Source organism: Drosophila bipectinata, chromosome 3L (genome assembly GCF_030179905.1).
Source record: "Drosophila bipectinata strain 14024-0381.07 chromosome 3L, DbipHiC1v2, whole genome shotgun sequence".
NCBI lineage: Eukaryota > Metazoa > Arthropoda > Insecta > Diptera > Drosophilidae > Drosophila > Drosophila bipectinata.
The window spans coordinates 27,042,685-27,065,502 of NC_091738.1; the positions used below are offsets into that span (position 1 = coordinate 27,042,685).

At 39.9% G+C, this 22,818-nt stretch overlaps 1 protein-coding gene across 6 annotated transcripts in view; it reads left to right on the forward strand.

Moving 5' to 3' along the window:
• Window positions 1–22,818, forward strand: part of LOC108119101 (aminopeptidase N) — a 408,837-nt gene that overhangs the window by 256,718 nt on the left and 129,301 nt on the right. For 5 of the 6 annotated variants that reach the window (XM_070280361.1, XM_070280363.1, XM_070280362.1 and 2 more), the window contains 3 exons: window positions 2,891–3,036; window positions 3,087–3,237; window positions 3,294–3,988. In XM_070280361.1, the coding sequence (XP_070136462.1) occupies window positions 2,891–3,036; window positions 3,087–3,237; window positions 3,294–3,988 (992 nt within the window). Of the gene's footprint in view, window positions 1–2,890; window positions 3,037–3,086; window positions 3,238–3,293; window positions 3,989–22,818 lie in introns of those variants that run through there. The other variant, XM_070280366.1, reaches the window with a different exon arrangement.

Sequence of the window (22,818 nt, forward strand, 5' to 3'; positions counted from 1 at the left end):
AAACTTTTGATGTCGATATTTCTATTTATGAACTTATATCTGACAAACAAATATCATCCAAATCGACCGATTTTTAGAGGAGATATACTCATATATATATAATTTATGTATATATTCTCATACAAACGCGTTAATATTGCATTTACGCGTGGATCTCGAAGACTATAAAAGATAGAACTATCCGATTTGGAACTTGTACTCGAATGGTATCCGCGCAGATCAAGTTTGTGTCAAAATTTTTCACGCTCATTCCCGCCCGCTTAGAGTAGTTTTAGACTTTTTATTTTGCTTCCCTACTAAATCAGTAATCGGGACGTAGGGGGTAACTAGGCTTCGGTTGTTTCTTCCCCAAGCGCAAAAGTGTGCTACGAAAATAGAGAATCTATACCTTTAAGGGGACCTTCACCTGGATTTGGCCGAAAATGAAGCAAAATTTGAGAATGGATTGCGGGAAAATGAAAAGACATACGAACATGAGCTTTTGAACTTTGATTCGTTGTTTATTTACGATAAAAAAAAGTATTCGATATTTAGGAAATTCAAAATGGCGGATCTCGTCGACCTCGTTTTTTCCGCTTTGTCAAGTGTCGGGCCTCTGGTAGTGAACTGAAATTAGAAATGTATATAAATTATTAAAATTTATGAAATTTCCTATAGCTTATACCTAACGACAATCAATTTTGGTGAAAATAAACCAATTTTATGGGCGTTTGAAAAAAACTGACATTTTTCCCCTTTTTTTTTATTTTGATCTTGTTTAACAATTATAAATAAACAATTTTCATGTCAATTTTAGGTATAAGCCATACAAAAAAGTATATACTTTCAAACGCTTCTTGAATGAAGGAAATCGGATCAATAGAACGAGCCCTGTGCTTGACATGAGTTCAGAAAACATGGTTTCGAGAAAGACGCGTTTAAAGTTTTTAGAAACTTTGCCTTTAGATAGCTTTCTTGTTATCATGGGTATGTTTGAAACGCTCTAGCTCAAGAAATACGCGTCGTATCGAAATATCCTTTGGTACATATATTCTAGACATATAGAACTTTCATTTTATGTAAAAAAAAAAATCGATTTTTTCAAAAAAATTCAGGTGAAGGTCCCCTTAAACTTTATAGGTACATATATTCTAGACATATAGAACTTTCATTTTATGTAAAAAAAAAAATCGATTTTTTCAAAAAAATTCAGGTGAAGGTCCCCTTAAACTTTATAGGTTAGTTAAAATGTGAGCGGAAGAAATCCTTAATGCGTAGAGCCTTTAAGTGGACTGAATAGTTTTAGTGTTCTTGATGGTTTCGCTGTCTAATTAAAACTGATGAAAATTTGCATTATTGCTAATGGGTACAAAAAAAATATGAAGTTGGCAGTATAAGCCAATGGCTAAGATCCGCCTCCGGAATCGTCGAAAAATGGTCGTCCAAAATGGGCTGGTGAAAGATAGTGGCTATCTGTATAAAACGAGCATAAGGGTTTCGAGAAGGCTGTCCAAATTAGCTGAGCCACTTGTCGTCTAATTTTTTCGGTAGTTCGTCGTCCCAATTCGACTTCAACACCTAGAGTTGCTGAAACAGTACTTTGAATTGGACTACGATTGGCATGTCGAATATGCGCGTGATATTCGACAGCATTTGCCTCTTGATGCAGGTAGGACTCTTTAGGACGATAATGTGTTCTTTTTAGGGTACCAATGCAAAGAACCTTTACCGATAATTCAATGCATTTGGTATTCCATACCCATTTTCCAAGCTCTAGTACAGGACATCAATTTCACGAGCTCGTCCAATTGCGCAGCAGGTCATTCTCACCTTTGGGTGCGTCATTCAGAAAGAAGTCTTCCATCAAGATTTTTTCTGTTATTGGAAACTTTTACTGGTGGTCAGCAGCCTGTTGCTCCAGTCTCGAACTGCTAAGAATGGTGCACATGATATACATATCATCGTCACCGTGACAAAATTGGAATCATTTGAAATCAATCGATCAATTGGACGAATCATTCTGACTATGTCCGCTGAAAATCGTATTTGTCGATCGAGAGTGTTTTGCTTAACTTCTTACCTTTGACGTCGCCATATTAAACTACGCTGAGCTTCCGACCCAATTTAGGATGATGTGCCAAGTAGAAATTCCCCACTTTGGAAATTTTGAACCACTGGAGATTTGAAATTTTGAACCACTGGAGAGATTTTTGAAGAGTGTCTATGAATTTGCGAAAACAAGGATGTGATCACCCATGCAAAAAATGACGAAATAGCAATCAGCTTGGCTTTGTTGTCCTACATCATTTTTCCAGTAGTAGCCCTTCAAGCATGCTCGCTGCCCAAAAGAATATCGATTAAGCCGCTTGTGCTAAATTGTGAATCTGCCAGTGGCAGATCGTTAAAGATTTGTAGTGCAGACGCGTAGATGCTCTGTCTTTTTAATGATGAAGTGATCTTTCCAATGATCCAATGGCATGCTACCAAATCCTTGGTTCCGTTTTCAACTTTGACTGTTCAAAGTGACTTCTGTTTCGTTCAAAAGTGTGAAGGAGACATCTCCAAACCTATAAAGTATATATATTCTTGATATATATATATTCTATATATTCAGGATCACCCCCTTTGTTGTCCGTCTGTCTGTTTCTCCCGTCGGAACGGTCCCAACTTTGGTATTTTTGAAGATAGAAGTTTGGGACTTTGTTTTAGATTTTTTTATTGTAATTAATTGGTTTTATTATGATATTCTCATAAGCATCGACCAACTTTATCGGATGTTTGTGATATATATCCGGATTTAGCTTTCCTTTCTTGTTTTTCTCTTTTTATTGTATTAATCATACACCTTAATGGTTTATAAAGTTTCATGTAAATTTTATTTTTTTTTAAATAAAATTTGTTTTATTTGCAGAATGTACAATCACGATTAACAATCATTCTAAAATCAATTAATGATGTTTTTGACGTTCCTCTACCGTCATCTAAAATTGATGTATTCATCATACCCGAATTACCAACGATTCCATATATAAGCAGTTGGGGCATATTAATTGGAAGGTAAATAATCCCTTAAACTTAAATTTAAAAACTTACATTTGTTTTTGAAGGGAGTCGGAATTTGCCAATAACGGGTTCTTCCAAATTTCCAAAGAAATTATACATCATTGGATTGGTATATGGTTAACTCCAAGTTGGTGGAGTATTGAACCTCTAAACAAAGCTCTCATAAGTTTTTTAGCAACAGAGATAGTTATAAATGTAAGTAAAATAATAAAAAATAATAATTATTGCTTAAATTTCCTTTTTTTGTGTAGATAGATGGTGGCATTGAATTCAATGGAAAATATCCGATGACCATTCTTTACTCATTATATTATGAATTAAGTAAAAGATACCCATATTCACGTATCACAGGAATGAAACAAGAATCCAATTCTTTTAAAATAGAACTTATTATACGAATGATTAAATATACTATAGGTAAATCGAGCTTCAAACAAGGAATTAGAAATTTTATTTGTGATTACAAATACAAAACCTATAATGAGCGTGACTTTTGGAACGCACTATCTAAGCAATCAAAAATTGATGACACAATGAAAGGTAATCTTAGTATAATAGATATTGCTGATTCTTGGGTACAAAAAGGCCGACTTCCACTTATCACTATTACAAGAGATTACAAAGCAGGAACAGCGATTATAAATCAAAAAGTATACCTTAGGGAGAGACCTCATGATGTACCGAAACAAGATGAAATGGCATGGTTGATCCCTATTCCATATATGCGACAAGATTCTATGCAAAATACAAGTAACTACTCATACTTTTGGTTGAAAGGAGAAAAACAAATTTCCATCTCTAACATGCCTGATAAAAACAATTTTATTATTGCAAATCCAGAGGAGATTGGACCTTTTCCAGTTAACTATGACGATAAAAATTGGAATATGATATTAAATTTTTTAAAAACAACAAACGGAAGTGAAACTATACCCGCATACACCAGGTATTTACTAATAGATATATAAATTAAGATGCTTTAGTTTATGTTTGTTAATAGGTTTTATTTATTCGGTCCGCTGTCTAGCGTGCCCGATTAATTATATAATAATTATCCACGTGGGTTTTGTGAGTTGAGATTTTATTGATGACCGGTGACGACCGGCGCATGTGATCTCCAAATATCGACTGACTGTACAGAAAATGTTCTTATCTGTAATGCTAAATCTATTAACGAAAACAAAGTACCGAAATGTTCTTAATAAGAACTTCTTATCTCTAAAGCTCGTCTTACTACTACCCAAGTTCATTGCGGTCGGGTCTTACGACTATATGTTCAAATATGTTATATTATTATATATCAGATTTTAACTTAAATTTGCAGCGGGTGATTGTGTTAACTTATACAAAAATTTCGATCTACAAAAACTCACTTCAAAGTCAAACTCATATGTTTATATATTTATATTATATATTCATATTTTTTTTTAAATTGGTATTTTTTTTTAATTGGTAAACTGGTACATTGACTGGTACAGAGTCAGACGGCCCTAAAAAACGATTGCTGGGTTGGGAGGTCGTTGCGTCGCAGGCGGGATCCGCTAGAAACCCAAGTCAATCCCCGAGCGAGGAAATTTGAGTGCGAAGACCGTTTTTCTTTGTAGGACTCTTTTTGCTTTTGGATTTTGTCTGTCACTGCAAGGATGCCCAGATCCCGGTGGATGTTTTTGTAGTCTAGGTACTATATAATATTGTATAGTAAAAACTTGTAGTCCAGGTACAGTGGCGATCGTGAGTTTATGATCCAGTGGAGGCTGCTGGCTTTCAGTTTTTGGTGCAACTTCTTCCATTCGATGTGCGTATATTTGCGTTTGTTTAATTTGAATAAAAGGATGTAGTATGTTAATATGATCGAATGAGAGTTCCGAATAATTTGATAAAATATATTCGGATACTATAAAATGTGTATATTTCTTAAATAAGCAGTGATGTATTCCATAAAGGAAACACGATGTAAGACCTTATTCCTAAGTGAGAACGAGACTATGTGGGTCACAATGCGATTGAACATAAATTTGCATCTTCTAATTTCTTTGTTCAAAGGATTTTATTAAACGTTGTTTAGTGAAATTTAAAAAAAAATGGGTTTGTTATCTGTCATCAATATTTTGGCCATTAAAAATTGTTTTAAAATTTCTGAAACTTTTTTTTCCTATATTGAGTTTATTAGGAATTTATTTTACTGCTAAGTATTTTAAATACGAATCTATGCAAGTAATAAATACAAGATTTTGGGCATAATATACATATGTCAAGATGCAACCATTCCCCTTTTCCTTCTGAAATAGGTGCTTCACCGATAGGAATTTCTACGGGGTGTTTTTGACTTTTGCAACTTATGATAAACTTCTTAAGCTTTTTGTTTAAATTTGGCCAATAGTGTAGTCTTTTCATTTACAAATGTGATTATTACCGATCTGTCTTTAGCGTTTTCAACATACTCGACAAATGTTTTTGTGTATAGAAATGTGTTAATAAAATTATTAAGTGTCTTAGTTTTAAACGTATTGACTTATTACTTTGCACACATCCCTCTTTCCTTTGCACGCAGTATATAAGTCGGAACGGGTGTCTGTCTGTTTCTACCCGAGCTAGTGTCTCTGTTTTAAACCGATTGACTTAAAATTTTGCACACACCCTTAAGAGATTAATAATTATTAATTAATTAATAATTTAATAAAAGCCATGTAGCAATTAAATAATGAAACTTTTGCACACACCCTTCTTTCCGTTTCCACGCAGTATATAAGTCGGAACGGCTTGCATCGGCCGAATATATCCTATAGCTGCCATATAACTGAACGATCGGAAATGACCCAACTTTCGTGTTTTTAAAAATAGAAAGCTAGAACTTAGTATAAAGTATTTTTTTTGTCAGTTAATCCGACCTACCAAATTTCATACGGATCCGTCGACTATATCTTATAGCTACCATATAACTGAACGATCGGAAATTGTTTTTGGTAGAAATACCAATTTTGGTATTTTTAAAGATAGAAGCTTGTGACTTTTTTTTAGATATTTTATTGTAATTAATTGGTGAAAATACCAAAATTTGCATTTTTGAAGATAGAAGATAGAATTTTCAAACCTTTTTTTAATAAGCTTGCAGAGGGTATTATAATTTTGTCCAAAAGTGTGCAACGAAGTAAAGGAGACATTTCGGACCCAATAAAGTATATATATTCTTTATCAGGATCACCTCCTGAGTTGATATGAGCATGTCCGTCTGTCTGTTTCTACGCAAACTAGTCTCTTAGTTTTAAAGCTATCGTCTTGAAACTTTGCACACACCCTTCTTTCCTTTCCACGCAGTATATATATAAGTGGGAACGGCCCGGATTGGCTGACTATATCCTATAGCTGCCATTAAACTGATTGATCGGAAATGGTATAACTTTTGTGTTTTCAGAGTTAGAGAGATCGGCCGACTATATCCTATAGCTGCCATTTAACTGATTTATCGGAAATTGTATAACTTTGGTGTTTTTAGAGTTAGAGAGCTCAAACTTGACATGAGGCATTTTTGGCAAAACATTACGACATGCCAAATTTCATAAGGATCGGCCGACTATATCCTATTGCTGCCATATAACTGAACGATCGGAAATGGTTCTTGGTAGAAATACCAACTTTGGAGTTCTTGAAGAAGTTTGGGAATTTTTTTAGATTTTGTTTGTAATAGCAGGATAACGTTTATTTAAAACTGTCCTTTAAGGACAACCATTAAATGTTGTCAAATGAACTTTACTTATAGATAATTTTACATATTAATATTGTAGAAATAAATAGTAAGAGTAGTAAGAGGAGGTCCAGCGGGTGTGTCCTTCTTAATCCTCTGGGCTGCTCGCTGTTCTCCAGCAGGGAGCTGGCCAACAGGTTCGGGTGATTATGAAGCCTCTGCATGTAGCGAGCGCTGCTTGCTTTGGATCTCGTCCTTGACCCAAGGAAAATTGAGAACCTCGTGGATGGTGCGATTGTCATGATAGACGTAGGCCCCAGTGGCGATTCGAAGTGCTCTTTGTCTTGCACACGACGTTTGTCTTGCTCGCAGTGCCCCAGAGCTGTATGCCGTACGTCCAGATTGGGCTTATTATGGCCTTGTAAATAAGAAGTTTCGTGGAAGTTCTCAGCTTCGATCTGAGCATGAGCCAGTAAAAGGATCGAAGTCTTTGATCAGCCTGTTTCCTCTTCTTAATCAGATGGGGCCTCCAGGTGAGCCTCCTGTCTAGGGTGAATCAAAGGTACTTGGGATTGTCTTACTGTGGGATTGGGGAGCCGTTGAGGTTAACTGGAGGGCAGTTGCTTTTGCAGAGAGAAAATGTGGTGGCAGTATACTTCTCGTTATTGACGGCAATGTTTCAACGCTTTTGACAGTTGCTGAGCAAGTCAAGCTGCAATTGCATGGTTTCGGCTGCCCCCATGGCGCTATCGGCGGTGGTAAGGAAGGCGGTGTCGTCTGAATAGGTTGCTGTGAGCAGGTTTGGCCTCTGGAGAACAGGGAGGTCGGCCGTGTAAGCGTTGTACATCAACGGGCCAAGAACGCTGCCTTGGGGTACACCAGCGTGAGCTTCTCTTAGACCGGATATGGCCTCGCCGCATCTTACCGCAAATTTACGGTCTCCCAAAAACTAGTTTAGGAACTGGAAGTATGGTCGGGGTAGGCCAGTCTTTAATTTATATAGTAGACCGGGATGCCAGACTCGGTCGAACGACGATTTTTTTGGTAGCTCAACCGTAACTACCGTGCAGCATAGCCGCTTGACTTGAAAGGCCTCCTTGTTGTTTTTGGCTGGCTCGAGGTTAATAAAGAAAATGTTTAGTGGCTTCTTTGTACCTTTTTGCGTGGGATTGTGTATATCCCTGACTTTGTGTCCATGGCGGCATTAAATGGTTTTTGGCAGAAATACTAACTTTGCAATTTTTGAAGATAGGAGCTTGGAACTTTTTTTTTACATTTTATTGTAAATTGTATACATTTTTATTGTATACATTTTATTATAAATTGGTTATATTATGATATTCTCATAAGGATCGGCCAACAATGTCCAATTTTTTCGATATATATCCGGTTTTAACTGCAAGATTATATCAACTTCGGCTCCGCCCAAAGTTAGCTTTACTTTCTTGTTTTTTTTTCTAATTTGATATAATTTGTACCGTTATACTCTATATATAACTCTGATTGAAACAAAAAGTAACTTATTAAGAGGAGCACAAATAAATACATAGATCTTACTCCAGTGAGTTTCGTTATAAAACTGTTTTTATTTTTTACAATTATTTTACAAGAAAGATACATGAAAATCTTAAATCTATTTAAAACTACTTATCAACGCACTGCACGCTGACATGCTATGCGACCCTTTCTTAAGTGCAATAAGCGTACTACTTATGCTTTTGTTTTGGCTACAGGAGCTCAGTTTTAGACCATGCTGTTCATCTCATATTAACGAGGGTCCGATCCTTGAACCCCTATCTTAGAATTTTTATCTAAAATCTTGTTCAATGGTTGAACAAATATATTTCGAACAAGCAAACCCGGCAAACGTTTTTTTTGTTTTATGTTTTCTAGAAGGGCTAGTTTTTTTATACCCTTGCAAAGTGTATTATAATTTATATATTATAAATAATTTAGAGATATCTCCGACCCTATAAAGTATATATTTTGTTGATCAGGATCACCTCCTGAGTTGATATGAGCATGTCCGTCTGTCCGTCTGTCTGTCTGTCTCTCAGTTTTGAAGCTAGCTTGAAACTTTGCGCACACCCTTCTTTTCTTTGCACGCAGTATATATGTCGGAACGGCCGGGAACGGCCGACTATATCCTATAGCTGCCACATAACTGATTGATCGGAAATGGTATAACTTTTGTGTTTTTCAGAGCTAGAAAATAATACGAAGTGCCGAATTTCATAAGGATCGGCCAATTATATCTTATAGCTGCCATATAACTGAACGATCGGAAATGACCCAACTTTTGTGTTTTTGAAGATAGAAATCTGGAACTTAGTACAGATTATATTTTTGGTCAGTTAATCCAACCTACAAAATTTCATAACGATCGGCAGACTTTATCTTATAGCTGCCATATAACTGAACGATCGGAAATGGTTTTTGGTAGAAATACCAATTTTGGTATTTTTAAAGATAGAAGTTTGAGCTGCAAGGGTATACCAACTTCGGCTCCGCCCGAAGTTAGCTTTCCTTTCTTGTTTCTTTTTGTATTTATATTGGCTAATAAATATTTTTCAGTATTTCCAGCCCCCACCATTCGTAGAGTAAAGATGTGTGTTCGATAATTACCTCAATTAATCCGTTACCGATCGTGTGTACACCTTGCACACGAAGACTATTTTTGGCCACTGCATTGTGGCTGCTTTTTTTGGTGGCTGCTATTGTCGAGAAATCCAACGTAAGTGAGAGGTTGTTCACAACTTATTTTGCGGACATTTGATTTTGAACTGTGAATATCATTTCCTTTATACGTCATAAGTATAAAGTCAAGTGATATAATGGAAGAGTCATATGTTCGCTCGCAGCCTAGCAATAAGAGCGATAAATTTGAGAAGATGAGACAAATAGCTGGTACAGACCCTGAAGATAAAAGATCCCAAATCCGCGCCCGCCATTCAGATCAATCTGCCGCTTTTACGGCAGCTGTAAAAACACTGACATCGCTTAACTGCCAATTTTGGCACCATCAGCTAAAAGATGACAAGGCCTTTAGAGTAGTTCTCAAAGGAATCCATTCAAATGTACCGAAATCAAACGTTGAACAGGAATTCAATACTGACAACGGTCTCGAGGTCCTTAACATATACTGCCCCAAAAAGACAGATTGAAAAAACAGGTTAACGATGATGAAAACAAAGCCACAATAAATTTTAAAACTAGGCAAAACTTGTTTTATGTCAACATAAGGCAGAGTGCAAACGTAGCAGTTTCATTAAAAGTAACAAATCTTGGGAGATACAGAGTCACTGTCAAACGTGCTTCCCGTAAAAAGGAATTGATTAAATTTTAAAAATGTAAAATTTTTGGGCACTCGAAAAACTACTGTGTCCTGGACCCTGTTTGTGATAAATGTAGTGGGCCTCGCGCTACTGGTTCCTTACTCTGTGTGAGCAATAAAGAGAGAGAGTCCAGCAAGGACTGGCTCAACCCTGCAGATTGACGCAAGCTCTCCTTCCGTCCTAAGGCTCAGTCATAAGTTCACAGCGATTGATATTGCCACCCGCGACATCAATACTATACGCAAACTGGACACTCTATTTATGGAACTTGGTTATGCCCACTTGCAATGAATTCTTGCAACAGCCCACAGCTGGGAGCCATACGTCCAGATTGGCTTTAGGACTGAATTGTAGAGTACTAACTTGCAGTTCAGGAACAGTGGCGATCGTGAGTTTATAATCCAGTGGAGGCTGCTGGCGTTCAGTTTTAGGTGCATCTTCTTGCATTCGATGTGTTTACGCCAGGTTAGTCGTCTATCAAGGTGGACGTTAAGGTACGTTACTTCGTTAGCTTGAGGGATCTGCTGACCGTTTAGTGAAAGCGGAGGGCATGTTTGTCTGTTAAGAGTAAACTTTATACGTTTACACTTTTGTTCGTTTATTTTAATGCGCCAGTCACCTTTCCAGTTGGGCTGTTGCCTGTGGTGGGCATCTGGAGCGACTAAGGATAGAGCAGTATACAAAACATATAGACACGGGCCGAGTGCGCTTCCTTGACGGAATTGTGTGGTCTTTTCCAGGCTTCGGTATCATTATAATGATGGATTTCTTCCACTTTTTTTGAGAAATAGACAAAATTGGCGTTAAATAGCTTGCAGACGACCTCTATAGCGAATTTTGGAAGTTCGATCAGCATCTTTGGCGTCAAGAGGTCACCACCGGGAGCCTTTTTTGGTTTTAGCCCTCTTATGACTTTTTCGATTTCGTTTGTCCGGAATGAAGGTGCAGCTGGCTGAGGGAAGGACTGTGGCTGAATTACTGGCAGGAGGAATGAATTTAAGGCTGGGTTTGGCTGGAAGACACGGAGATGGAGATGTGTGACGAATGTTTCAGCTCGGTCTTCGTCGCTGCGAGCCCAGCATCCCGAAGAGTTACTTATCGGGTGGTCGTTTTAATTGCGGCGCTAAGATTTGGGTGGGCCCTCCACAGGGGATACTTTGTGGTTGTTGGCGAGAGATTCTGGATGTACCTCATTTTCTTCCTGTTGGTGAAGAGCCTGGTCGAGTGACCGGGTTGCTTCCATGAGGCGCTGTTTTAAGGCTGGTTTTGATTTTTTTCGGTCTACTTCCTTCCCATGAGGGGTAGAGCAATGAGTACATCTTCCAGGGCGCTCGTAGTGTAGTCGATGTCCAATTCCATGTTAAGCTCCGGGGCCAGTTCTATGTGGGCACTCACGTACTTTTTGTATTTAAGCCAGTTCATTTTTGGCGTCGTCAGGCTGAAGGGGTGTTCGGTTATTTCTGGGCTTTGATGAAGCGTTAGAAGTACATATCTGATGATAGGTCCGAGACTGCTTTGGCACTTATTAGATTTCGAGGAATGTTTTTTGTCACCGCAAAATCAAGGTCTGGGAGCTTGCGTGAGTCTGTTGGTCAGTATGTGGGACTTCCAAGGGAAACATAGTCCAGTTTATTTTTCACATTTATAATTGCATTGAACAATTGCATTTGAACGCGCATATTCTTCTTCAGTTGTACTTTTTCAACATTGTGGCACAGTCGCGATGATTTTAGGATTAATTTAATCAGCGTACTTTGAACGTGGAATAACGGGCCGAGTTTGTCTGAAATAACCTGAGAGGAGGAACAAAGAGCCGCCAAATAGTTTATGAATGCTTTTTATATCCCTCAATGTCCTATCCAATGCCTCAAGCGATATTTTGCGCGCATTCATCCCAATTAATTACCTTACATTGTTTTAGCACTATGACCATAGACGATTGCTTTTTCATGTTGCACACTGCATCTGGATTATTTTGAATGTTCTACGGCAGCGTGCTGAATGAGCTGTTCTGCCTCCATCTAATAAAGTTTCTGCAATGTCAGAAGATACAATGGCCAATGCGATGCCAATTTCATTGGGCAATGAGCATTTGGAAGCATAAATTGAATGTACGAATTTATTTCAAGGAACAGGGTAGAATCTGGATCTGTACCGAGCAGTAAACTGCGTAAAGTTGTACTTTTCCTGATGAGCAACACATCCCAACTGGCTCATTTTTTAATTTGAGTGCATGACAATAAGGGCATTCTTTTTCCAAAGAACCAATAATCACTTTGGAATGAGCAGAATATTTAACATCAGGTTCGTACTGGAATGGTAGTCGAAGAAATTGCCCTAATGTAAATGCTCGATTAACTTGTTGCCTTTGTTGGTCAATTCTTCTTCTTTTAGCTCTGAATCTGCGCGTTTCTTTTCGTTGCAGTTGTCTTCGTTGATTACCTTCATCTCGTGCCTCTTTCGATTGTGATTCACGTAACTGCGCCATGCTCACACGCGCAATTTCATTATCTTCTTCGATTGAACTTCGTACTCTTCTATCTCGCGCGGCTCTAGAATAGACCGGTCGATGAATTGGCCTAATTTCGTTTTCTTGGCATTGCTGACTGTACATCAGTGGTTGGCAGAGCCCTATTTCAGGGACATATAACACACACATAAATGAACTGGTATTCATTACTATAAGTGCAGCTATTTCGGAGAGGTATAATTTTTTTTTTTTTTCGTTTAGTTTGTTTTTATTGGAAAACTCTTTATGAGTCTAACAATAAGGTTGCAAATCTTAAAATAATACAATATCTAACAATTTGTTCTGAACTGAATAGAGACTACGTGGTCCTAATAATTAGCGCTGGATCGGGAGGTCGTTGCGGCGAAGACGAGAACTGCTGGAAACTCGCGTGAGGGCTCTCGCGAGATGATTTGGATGTACTGATAGCCTGTTGTAGTACTTTGTTTTGATTTGTGCTATCTCTTTTCTGACGAGTGGTATTTGAAGGTGAATGTTTTCATTCCGAACGTACCATGGGGCCCCGGTAATGGTTCTGAGAATTTTTGATTGAGTTCGTTGCATTATATCCACACTGCTGTTACTGGCATTCCCCCACAACTGGGAGCCGTACATCCAGATTGGTTTCAAGACGGTGTTATATAGGAGTACCTTGTAGTCCAAGCTAAGGGGCGAGCGGCTATTGATAAGCCAGTGGAGGCTGTTGGCTTTGAGCTTTAAATGCGTTCTTTTGGCTTCAATGTGGCTGCGCCAGGTAATCCGTCTATCGAGGTGTACGCCAAGATATGTTACTACATTTGCTATCGGAACCACTGTGTTGTTAAGAATAAGTGGAGGCCAGTCTTGCCTGTTAAGAGTGAACGTTACGAGTTTGCATTTTTGTTCGTTAACTTTGATTCGCCAGTCGGATAGCCATTTTTCCACTGCCACCAGGTGTAAAGCAAGTTGCGCCGTTGCTTGCTTGGGGCATCTCGCGCGGCTTAGGATCGCTGTGTCATCTGCAAAAGTGGATGTGCTTAGATTCCTGCTCGTTGGGATGTCCGCAGTGTAGATAAGGTAGAGTGTTGGTCCAAGGCTGAACATGGATGAATTACATCTTACTGAGAATTTCCTGTTGTATAGGTATGACTTCAGAAGTTTGTGAGTGTTGGTTGGGATCATTTCTATAATTTTGTGCATTAGGCCTTCTAACCATACCAGAGTACTTTCGACAGATCGAAAGCTTGTGATACGTCCAGAAATATCGCAGTGCAGTACTCCCTTTGTTCGAATGTATTTCGGATTTCTGAGGTTATGCGGTTGACTTGCTCAATGGTTCCGTGTTTTTCTCGAAAACCTAATTGATGAATCGGGATTTTGTTGTGTGTTCTGAGATATGGGGTAATGTGTGCCAAGAAGCATTTTTCAAAGAGTTTTGATAGACACGTTAGTAAACTATTTGGTCTATATGATGAAGCGATTGTGCGGTCTTTGCCAGGTTTTGGTATCATTATAATGATCGACTTTTTCCATCTCTCTGGAAAGTGTCCGTGTCTCGTTATTGCATTGAAGAGCTGGCAAATAGCTCGAACAGCACAGAAAGGAAGTTCAATAATCATTTTTGGAGATATTAGGTCGCATCCTGGAGATTTTTTTGGGTTGAGTTCGTTTATGATTTTGAGTAACTCATGTGGCCTAAATACAATAGGTTCATACGTTGATGTGTCGATATCTGATGTTTCTGGCAGTGAGATCCCGTTTGATGATGTGTTGGGCTGAAATACATTTTGAAGATGCTCTGCAAATCTGACGGCTCTTTCTTCGTCGCTTCGAGCCCAGTTGCCTGTGGATGTCCTTATTGGCATTGCAGATTCGATTTGTGCGCAGAGAGATGAGTGTGCTTTCCAAAGTGGGAACTTGGAGCTCATTGGGGATAACTGTTCTATGTAATGTTTTTGGGACCTTTCTTCTTCATGACGAAGTGCAGCTGAGAGCCTCTCTATAGCGTCTTTTAGCCTTTGTTTTGCGGATGGTGATCTGTTGGATTGCCATTCTCGCCGTGATCGTGGCTTTGCTAGAACGAGCTGCTCTATTTCAACGTTCGTGTATCTATTTTGCGTTTGTGGAGTTGATACGCGAGCTGCTGCGACCAAGACGGATTCAAGAGTGTTTGTGGATAAGTTGATATCAGCTTCGTCATTCAAACGTGGATTCAACTCAATGTGCGAGCTTATATTTTTTTTGTACTTAAGCCAATTGGTTTTATTCGTTGTTAGTCTAAATGGTTTATCTACCGCAACTGGATGTAGATTTAGATGAAGAAGTACAGGCGAGTGATCAGACAATAGATCTGGTAAGGAGTTGGCACTTATCAGATTGAGAGGAATGTTTTTGTGACTGCAAAATCTATCAAGTCTGGCAGTTTTCTAGGATCTGTTGGCCAATATGTAGGTGTCCCAGGTGACACACAGTCTAGCTTGTTGCTTGTTATTATTATTGCATTGTACAACTGCCTTCCCTTAGGAGTCACAAGTCGAGATCCCCAGTGCGTGTGCTTGGCATTGAAGTCTCCTGCTGCTATAAATTGTTCGCTCGGAGAGTTGAAATATTCCATGAATTGGGATTCTGATATTGTAAACCGAGGAGGACAGTATACGGCGGCAAGCTTTAAAGATCGGGAATCCATTTACACATCTATTGATGTAGCTTGCATGAAGTTAGTGGCGAAGCTGTTGTGGAAGCAGTGCTTGATGCGATTTCTAATCAGAATCCCAGTGCCTCCATGAGCTTTCCCGTCTGGGTGATTCGTGTTGTAGAATAGATAGCCTCGAATTTGAAAATTATATTTATTTGTGAGATGAGTTTCTGCGAGTAGCATTACATCGATATGGTAATTAATAAGGAACTGAGTTAACTCGAGTTTGCGCTGTGAGACGCCGTTGGCGTTCCACAGTGCTATACGGAGTGGAGCCATTGATTATTTAGTCTGTTTTTGAGCAACAAGCAGCTCAATCAAAACGTTCTGGTTTCGGATAAGATCTTGCATAGTTGTCTGCATAAATGACATGAACTCCATCATACTTTGTTGAAGATTACATATCATTGTTTCAAGTTTGTTCGTTGACGGTTCTTCTGGTTGATGAGGGGAAACTGATGATCTTGGATTGGTGGGAGCGGTACTTTTAAGACCCAATTTTAGAGCAGTTGCATAGCTTGCGCATTTGTCGGTGACCTCATTATTGGCTAAAGATTTAAAAGCTGAAGGGGGGAAGACATTACGTGTAGATTTCATAGGTGGTGTATGTGAGTGAGCAGTGGTCACTCTTTGGTGTGTACGACTTTTCAGTTCCTTGTAGACTGGACAGCCCCTGTAGTTAGCCGTATAGTTGCCTCCACAGTTTCCGCACTTTTTGCTGCTGGGATCCTCTTAATTTTTGGTCATTTGTGAGATTCATGAAGATCTCCACAAGCAAGGCATACTGGGCGAAGCGTGCAATAAGACCTTGTGTAGCCATATTCCTGACAATTATTACACTGCACCGGTCCATTTCTTTTATGCGGCTCCTCTACCGTAATTCTGCGGTGTAGTAGGAACTGGAGAGTAAAGATTGGATGCACTTCGTTTTTTATCAGAGGTTTGGATTTGGTTTCGGGTTCAAGTTCTACCTTGAAAAGAGGTTGAGGCTTTCTTTCTCTATTCAAAATGTTAATAACATTTTTTACATTAAAACCTTTCTCCATCAGTGCTCTTGTAACTTCATCTGGTGTTACTTCCGGCTCGATACCTTTTAGTACTACTTGCTGGCCCTTAATGCTTTTTAATTGGTACGTGTAGAAGTTTTTATTATTGTCGTTTAAATACTTCGACAAAATTCTGTAGTTTGCTTCCGTATTTGTCTGAACTTTAGTTTCATGAATATTTCCCTTTGTTAATGGGTGATGTGGAAATTGTCTGGTCCTATTAGATTCAGTATCGAGTTTACGAGAGCATTCGAACTTTTCTCACGGATGTAAATCGGCGGCGGCGTAGGCTTTTTGTTGTCCCCTACGATGACTTCAGGAGGTGTATCATCGGATTTATCTGCCAAAATAGCAAATCTGTTTGCTTCTATGGGCTTCTCTATTGTAGATTGTTTTGAGGTGCCTCGAGTTATTTTAGCAGAGTTACCAAGTCTAGAGTTCTGCGGGCTAAGCTTTCGTTTTATTTTTATGTAGCGATCCATACCAGTCTGTACGGCCGAACGTTGTTTTGAAAGGGGCACGCTGGTGTAAGGTGCTGCATTATTTGCTTGCACAGCAGTTTCCGATATTACGGTAGATGGTATTGCGCGAGCAGTCGATACCATTGTAGTTGTTGTAATAGTTGCCGTTGCAGTTGCTAATGACGTCACTGTACTGGTGACCGTGGCTATGCAGGCAGGCATGAGGGAAGGGTATGGGGTTTTATCCAACGAGAGCGCAGGAGAGCAAGAACGCGCCCTGCCTTGCGATGTTGGATAGAGTTCATTACTCGGGGTTGGGGTTATTGATCGCGGTTGGTTATTTTTTGTTGGGTTTGCGGTCGCGTTGTCTTGTGTTGACACAAATGAGTGGTATGCGTTGTTACGTAGCAAAGAGAGTCGACGCTCGTCTTGCTGACGTTGGAGCACCGTATGAGTGTCGAATTCACTCATAGCTTAATTTTTTTGATTTTCTTATTTTTTATTTACACAAAAAGTACGAAGTTCATCGCACTAAGCGTCTTTTCGCCCACTGTGTATTTTTGTTTAGAGCTTGCACTGCACTATGCTTAGTTTTTGTTTAATTTTCGTTGCACGATAAGAAGACAAAAAGAAAGCACGTCTGCACTCGCCGACGTTCGCGAACGAATGAGTATAAGAGGTATAACGAGGTATAATTTAAATCATTTTTAAATCCCACTCTTAACATTTAGGGAGATGAAAAATAGACGGAGCCATTACGGAGGAATAGAATGACTAACACTGGACATGCTGACGAACGGGATTAAAAGTATCCTATGCCCCTCTCTCTGTCCACAAGCAGGGACAATAATTAAATTTTGTGTGTGAACCTTGATAAAAGAAATTCAAGAAATACAAGTTATGATTCTAAAAAAAATTAATTTGGTATATCCAGTTGATGCTTCCTTTTAAGTCTTCTGGTGGTGGTGCTGTTATCCAGCAAATTAGTGGCATACGTGTTGGGATGTCTTTTATCTTTTAACTTCGGCGCTGACTATAGGGATGCCCAGTTGAGCGTAGATAGTCACATTGTCGTTGTCTGGATGAGCCCCAGACAGCGTCGTGAGAGCTCCGTTTTTGGCCAGCTGGATGACTTTCCTATTGCTTGGGCTCGCTGTCCCCCACAGTTGGATGCCATACATCCAAACTGGCGTCACTATGGCCTTATAAATTAGTAACTTAACCCTCAGCGTGATCTACGTCTAATCAGCCAGTAAAGCTGCCGCAGCTTCTCCTGCACTTTTTTACGTTTGCGCGTTTAAGCAATGACTTGTGGACATTCTCCTCTTCTCAAGGGAATGTTGATTGGGCGGACTTTTCGTGATTAATCACGACTTTTATACATATAGAGATAATTGATAAACAAAATAAAATACAGTATTTTTCCGTTCAGTGAATGCCCTGCTCTCATTGTTTTTTACATGTGTGCATTTGGCTAAGCGCTGATATAGATATACTACTAGGCAATGAAAAAAGTACCCTGGCTGATGAAGGAGAACCGCACCTTAAAAGAACACTATCAAAGAATATATATATATAGAATTTATATATTTAGGTTGGTTGTTTGGTTTTGTATTTAGTTTTATAGGTTGTTTGGTAATGACATACCGGATTTTACAATCAAATTTCGCGTTTCGCTTGCAAAGTCAAATATAATCGTATCTGGCAATGCTGTATATCGTTTGAAAGGTATTGGCATCACCTTTAAAATGACATTTAGTTTGCTTACATGAGCTTCCACGTTAAATTACAATCGATTGAAATAAAGTTCACAAACGCAGAAATTCGGGCAATTTTGAAATTTTATTTCTCACAGGGAAAAACTGCTGCGGAATCTCGCAGACAGATTACTAATTTAATGCATTTAAATTATGTCAATGTATTAAGGGCCGACAACTGGTCTATTGGGGTCATATGTGAGGGCTTTCCAGCTTCAGGTCTTTGCACATTACGTGATCACATTAGTAAAAGTAATCTTTTGAAGGAATTTGAGAGCCAGTTCATGGCGATTCTGCCTGCCTTTTGGATTTATGTGTGTATGATTTTGTCGGTTTCTGATCAAAGTTTCGCTTTAAGTTTGTAGGAGGGACGCTTTCAGGTGATAGAGTGCCTGTTTCAGGAGTGCAGCGTCTAAGGCCTCAATCTCTGAGGCCAGCTCCTCTGTATATTTGGCTGATGCTTAGTGGCCCCGAAGTCAGAACAGTATACCTTGACGGAGACAGAGCTGATGCCAATTGTTGACTTCCCGTGAGCGGCTTCTATGGGAGCTAGCGACTCTTTGTTTATTATGAGAACCGCTCGGTTGGTCGGTCCCACTATTTTTTTGTCACATCGCCAATCGCCAATCGTTGTGAGAAGGTGGACGGTATGATGAGAATCTGGCGCGGCTCCTTGAATGATGCCGGAATCCAGATTTTCTCCCCGAGATAGAAGGGTTGTTGGTTAAAAAAAAGTTTAAAAAGTGTGGTACCCTCATATACCTCGTTTGGTATCACCAAAAAAAGAAGACGACGCGAAGAAGAATGTTGCCAGTATTAAGAAGAATCGTTAGCTAAAAAAAAGGCAGTCAAACGAATTAAAACTCACAGCAGACGGCAGCCCAGAGCAGACAGGAGTACAGCATTTCATAGCAGACCGCAATTTAAAATTCCGACAACAGTATCTCAGCAGCAGACAGCCAGATATCGATCAAACTTGGAGATTCCATTCCTATAACTCCACATAAGAAGCTGGATATTCTTGGTTTTGCTTCGCGAGAAATTGTTTGCGGAACGACTAACTGAAACTGCATCCGCAGCCGCAGCCACCAGCAGTACGACCGAAAAATCTACGCTGGAGGTAAGATGTAGGACAAAAGGACTCATTTGCACAAGGACTGCAAAGCGGGTACAAAATGCTTTCGGTGCAACAATGAGAACACGTGTCGAAGAACTGGACTGCATAAACTGTTTCCGTGAAAGTCGTCAGAAGCACCAGCCGTGTAAAGAAAATGAGCATTAAAATAGCCAACTTTGAGTCTATAATGGGAGCGATCGTCATCAGAAAAATTTCAAATGTTAGCCTAACTAACTAACTAACTAAGGGCCTTTAGTCTCTCGACTAAGCTCCTGTTTTCATCATCCGCGGAATGGTATTAGGTTACTTGCCTAATTGTAGAAAAAAATCCTGGAGTTACAAACATCATTCATCATCATCATTCATGATGAAAGAGAATTGGATCTGGAATTGGATGATTTGGAGAATCGGAAAGAGAGTTGGATCAAAGCCAGTGGTTGGCACGGCCCTATTCCGCGGGCATCGGAAATTTCTCGGCCCGAGCTCTGCCGCACAAACACCGTAAAAACGTATGAAACGTCATGCTCACAGCCGACTTTTTGCCATTCGTTACTAATACTTTCGCATTAAATTTATATCAATGTATTAAGTGCCGATGACTAATCTAAACGCTTGAAAGGAGGAGCTAAGCAAAATATGCAGAGAGTTCGGCCTATCAGCAGACGGAACCGTGAAAGCCATGAGATCGCTTGTGGCGAAATGGGTCGATGAAACCAACGACGACGAAGTGTTGGTGCTGACGCGCGGGTTCGAGGAGAGATTCATGCAATGGTCCACCCCAAGGCACAGCGCGACCAGCGAGGCCGAAAGGCTCATAGAGAGTTTGGCAGTACCGGAGCCGAGAGTAGGAAGGAGCATTTACCCACAATGTGGAAATGTCCCATTTCTATAACGCCATATGCCTGCGCATCCATAAAAGTGGTGATGGGTCTGGCCAAAGAGTTCGAGGAGTTGGCACAGGAGGAGGAGGCCTTTGAAAGGCAAGTCACCACAGAATCACGATTGAGCCACAATAAACCGCCCGTAGACGAAAGCAGCCTGAAAAAGGAACCGCAGCATGTTGAGTCAACGGGGTACTAGAATAATAGATGAACCCAGAGAGGACCGAGAGTCGAGTTCCACCAAACGGTCATCCAAAACAGACAATGAAAACCAAGATGGCAGAGAGAGGAACTACGCCAAAGAGCGCCGGAGCAGAAGAGCACCCAAAGACAAGGATGGATGCTCAGATGACAGCCTGAGGGCCAGCATAGAATAGCTCAGCAACAACCGGATCGGCAGTGAATAGCAGGTCCTGTGGAGAATCGAGCGCAAGCGGGCAACAGGGGCGGCTGCATGGGCAAGGGCAAGTGAATGCAGGAACCCAAGGATTTTCTTCTGCAAGATGTGCGCGCGACAGTAGTAAGAAGCACAGTGCTGCCGTGAGCGGAAAATGCGCAGCGGTCTCAGCCACAGAGAGGAGAGCAGGGACCGCACGGTGCTGCCTCTAAAACTAATCGGAGGACTGTCAGGAGACAAGCAGCATTTGGTAGCAATCTTTGAGGTCGGAGGAAAATAAGTTAAAGCCATGTTAGACACAGAAGCAACGGAGAGCTTTATCTCGAAGGAGCTAGCGGACAGCCCAGAAATCGCCGGGAAACGCTTCGCTACAAGAAAGCAGGTGAAGTGAGCGGCATGGGGACTCGAGCCGTATTCCAGGCAAGTATACGCTTCAGTGACAGGACTAAGACTCTTAACCTGCTGATGATGCTAGGCATGGAAGACAGTCTGGTGCTAGGATGGGACTTCCTCGGTAAGTTCGGGTAGTATGTTACCGTCGATCATACGCAGGCCACCATATTGCGTACCCACTTCCCTCTCTTTCTTTCAAGCGAACGGTCGTGTTTTTTTTGTGCGCAGTGCGTTTATGACAAATATTGGTAAACCAATATTTACATACTTTACATACGTAAAGTATACATATATTTAAACATATAGTGTTAAGCGTGTTAGTAAATGCTGGCTATCTACATCCCCGCTAATAAGGTTATGCAGAAAAACTACACCGAGCATTGTCCTACGATTTGTTAAGCTAGGTAAGTTAACAAGTAAAAGTCTGCTACTGTAGGATGGAAGCTGAAGATTTGCATCCCAGTATGGACCTCTAAGTGCAAATATTAAAAAGTTCTTTTGTACGGATTCTATGCGGTCCTTATGTACTCCATATTGGGGACTCCAGACACATGAACCGTACTCTAGTATAGGACGGACCAAAGAAATGAATAAAGTTTTGGTTATATAGGGGTCATTAAATTCTTTTGACCACCTTTTGATAAACTCCTTAGCCTTATTAACCATTAAGGAAATATGGTCGGCAAATTTAAGTTTTATGTCTAATAGGATGCCGAGATCATTAACCTGGGTTAATTTTTCTAAGGCAATCCCATTAATGGAATACATAGCTTGCAGAAGGCAAGAACGATAATAAGACATATGTTTGCATTTAGATCCATTGAGTATTAGATCATTAGCTAAACACCATTTTTAAAAGTTATCAAGGTCAGACTGAAGACTGCATTGGGCAGAGATGGATTTATACTGAAGACAAAGCTTTACATCATCTGCATACATAAGAACTAGAGAGTTCGTTAAAGCAGGGGGCAAGTCGTTTATAAAAAGCGTGAATAATAACGGGCCAAGATGACTTCCTTGAGGGACGCCGGATGTAGCACGGACCAGACGGGACTGTATGTTTTTAAATAAGACTCTTTGTGTCCTTCCATCTAGGTAGCTGGAGATCCACGTTAAGAGGTCTTTAGGAAAACCCAGCATATTCAGTTTACTCAACAAAAGTGAGTGATTAACTGAATCAAATGCTTTGCTGAAGTCTGTGTAAATTACATCGGTTTGATATCCCTTACAAAAGCCGTCTATGACAAAGGATGTCAACTCCAATAAGTTTGTGGTGGTGGAGCGACGCTTAATAAAGCCATGCTGACAAGGAGTGATAATCGAAGAGCAAAGGTGTTGCAAATGAGGGGTAATTAATTTTTCAAATAACTTTGGAATTGCCGACAACTTAGAGATGCCTCTGTAGTTGGCAGCCTCGGACTTTTTCCCTTTTTTATGTAGGGGAAATTATAAATGATTCCTTCCACTTAAGGGGAAAAATCGAGGTTTCCAAAGATAAGTTGAAAAGTCTTAGAAGAGGTTTGC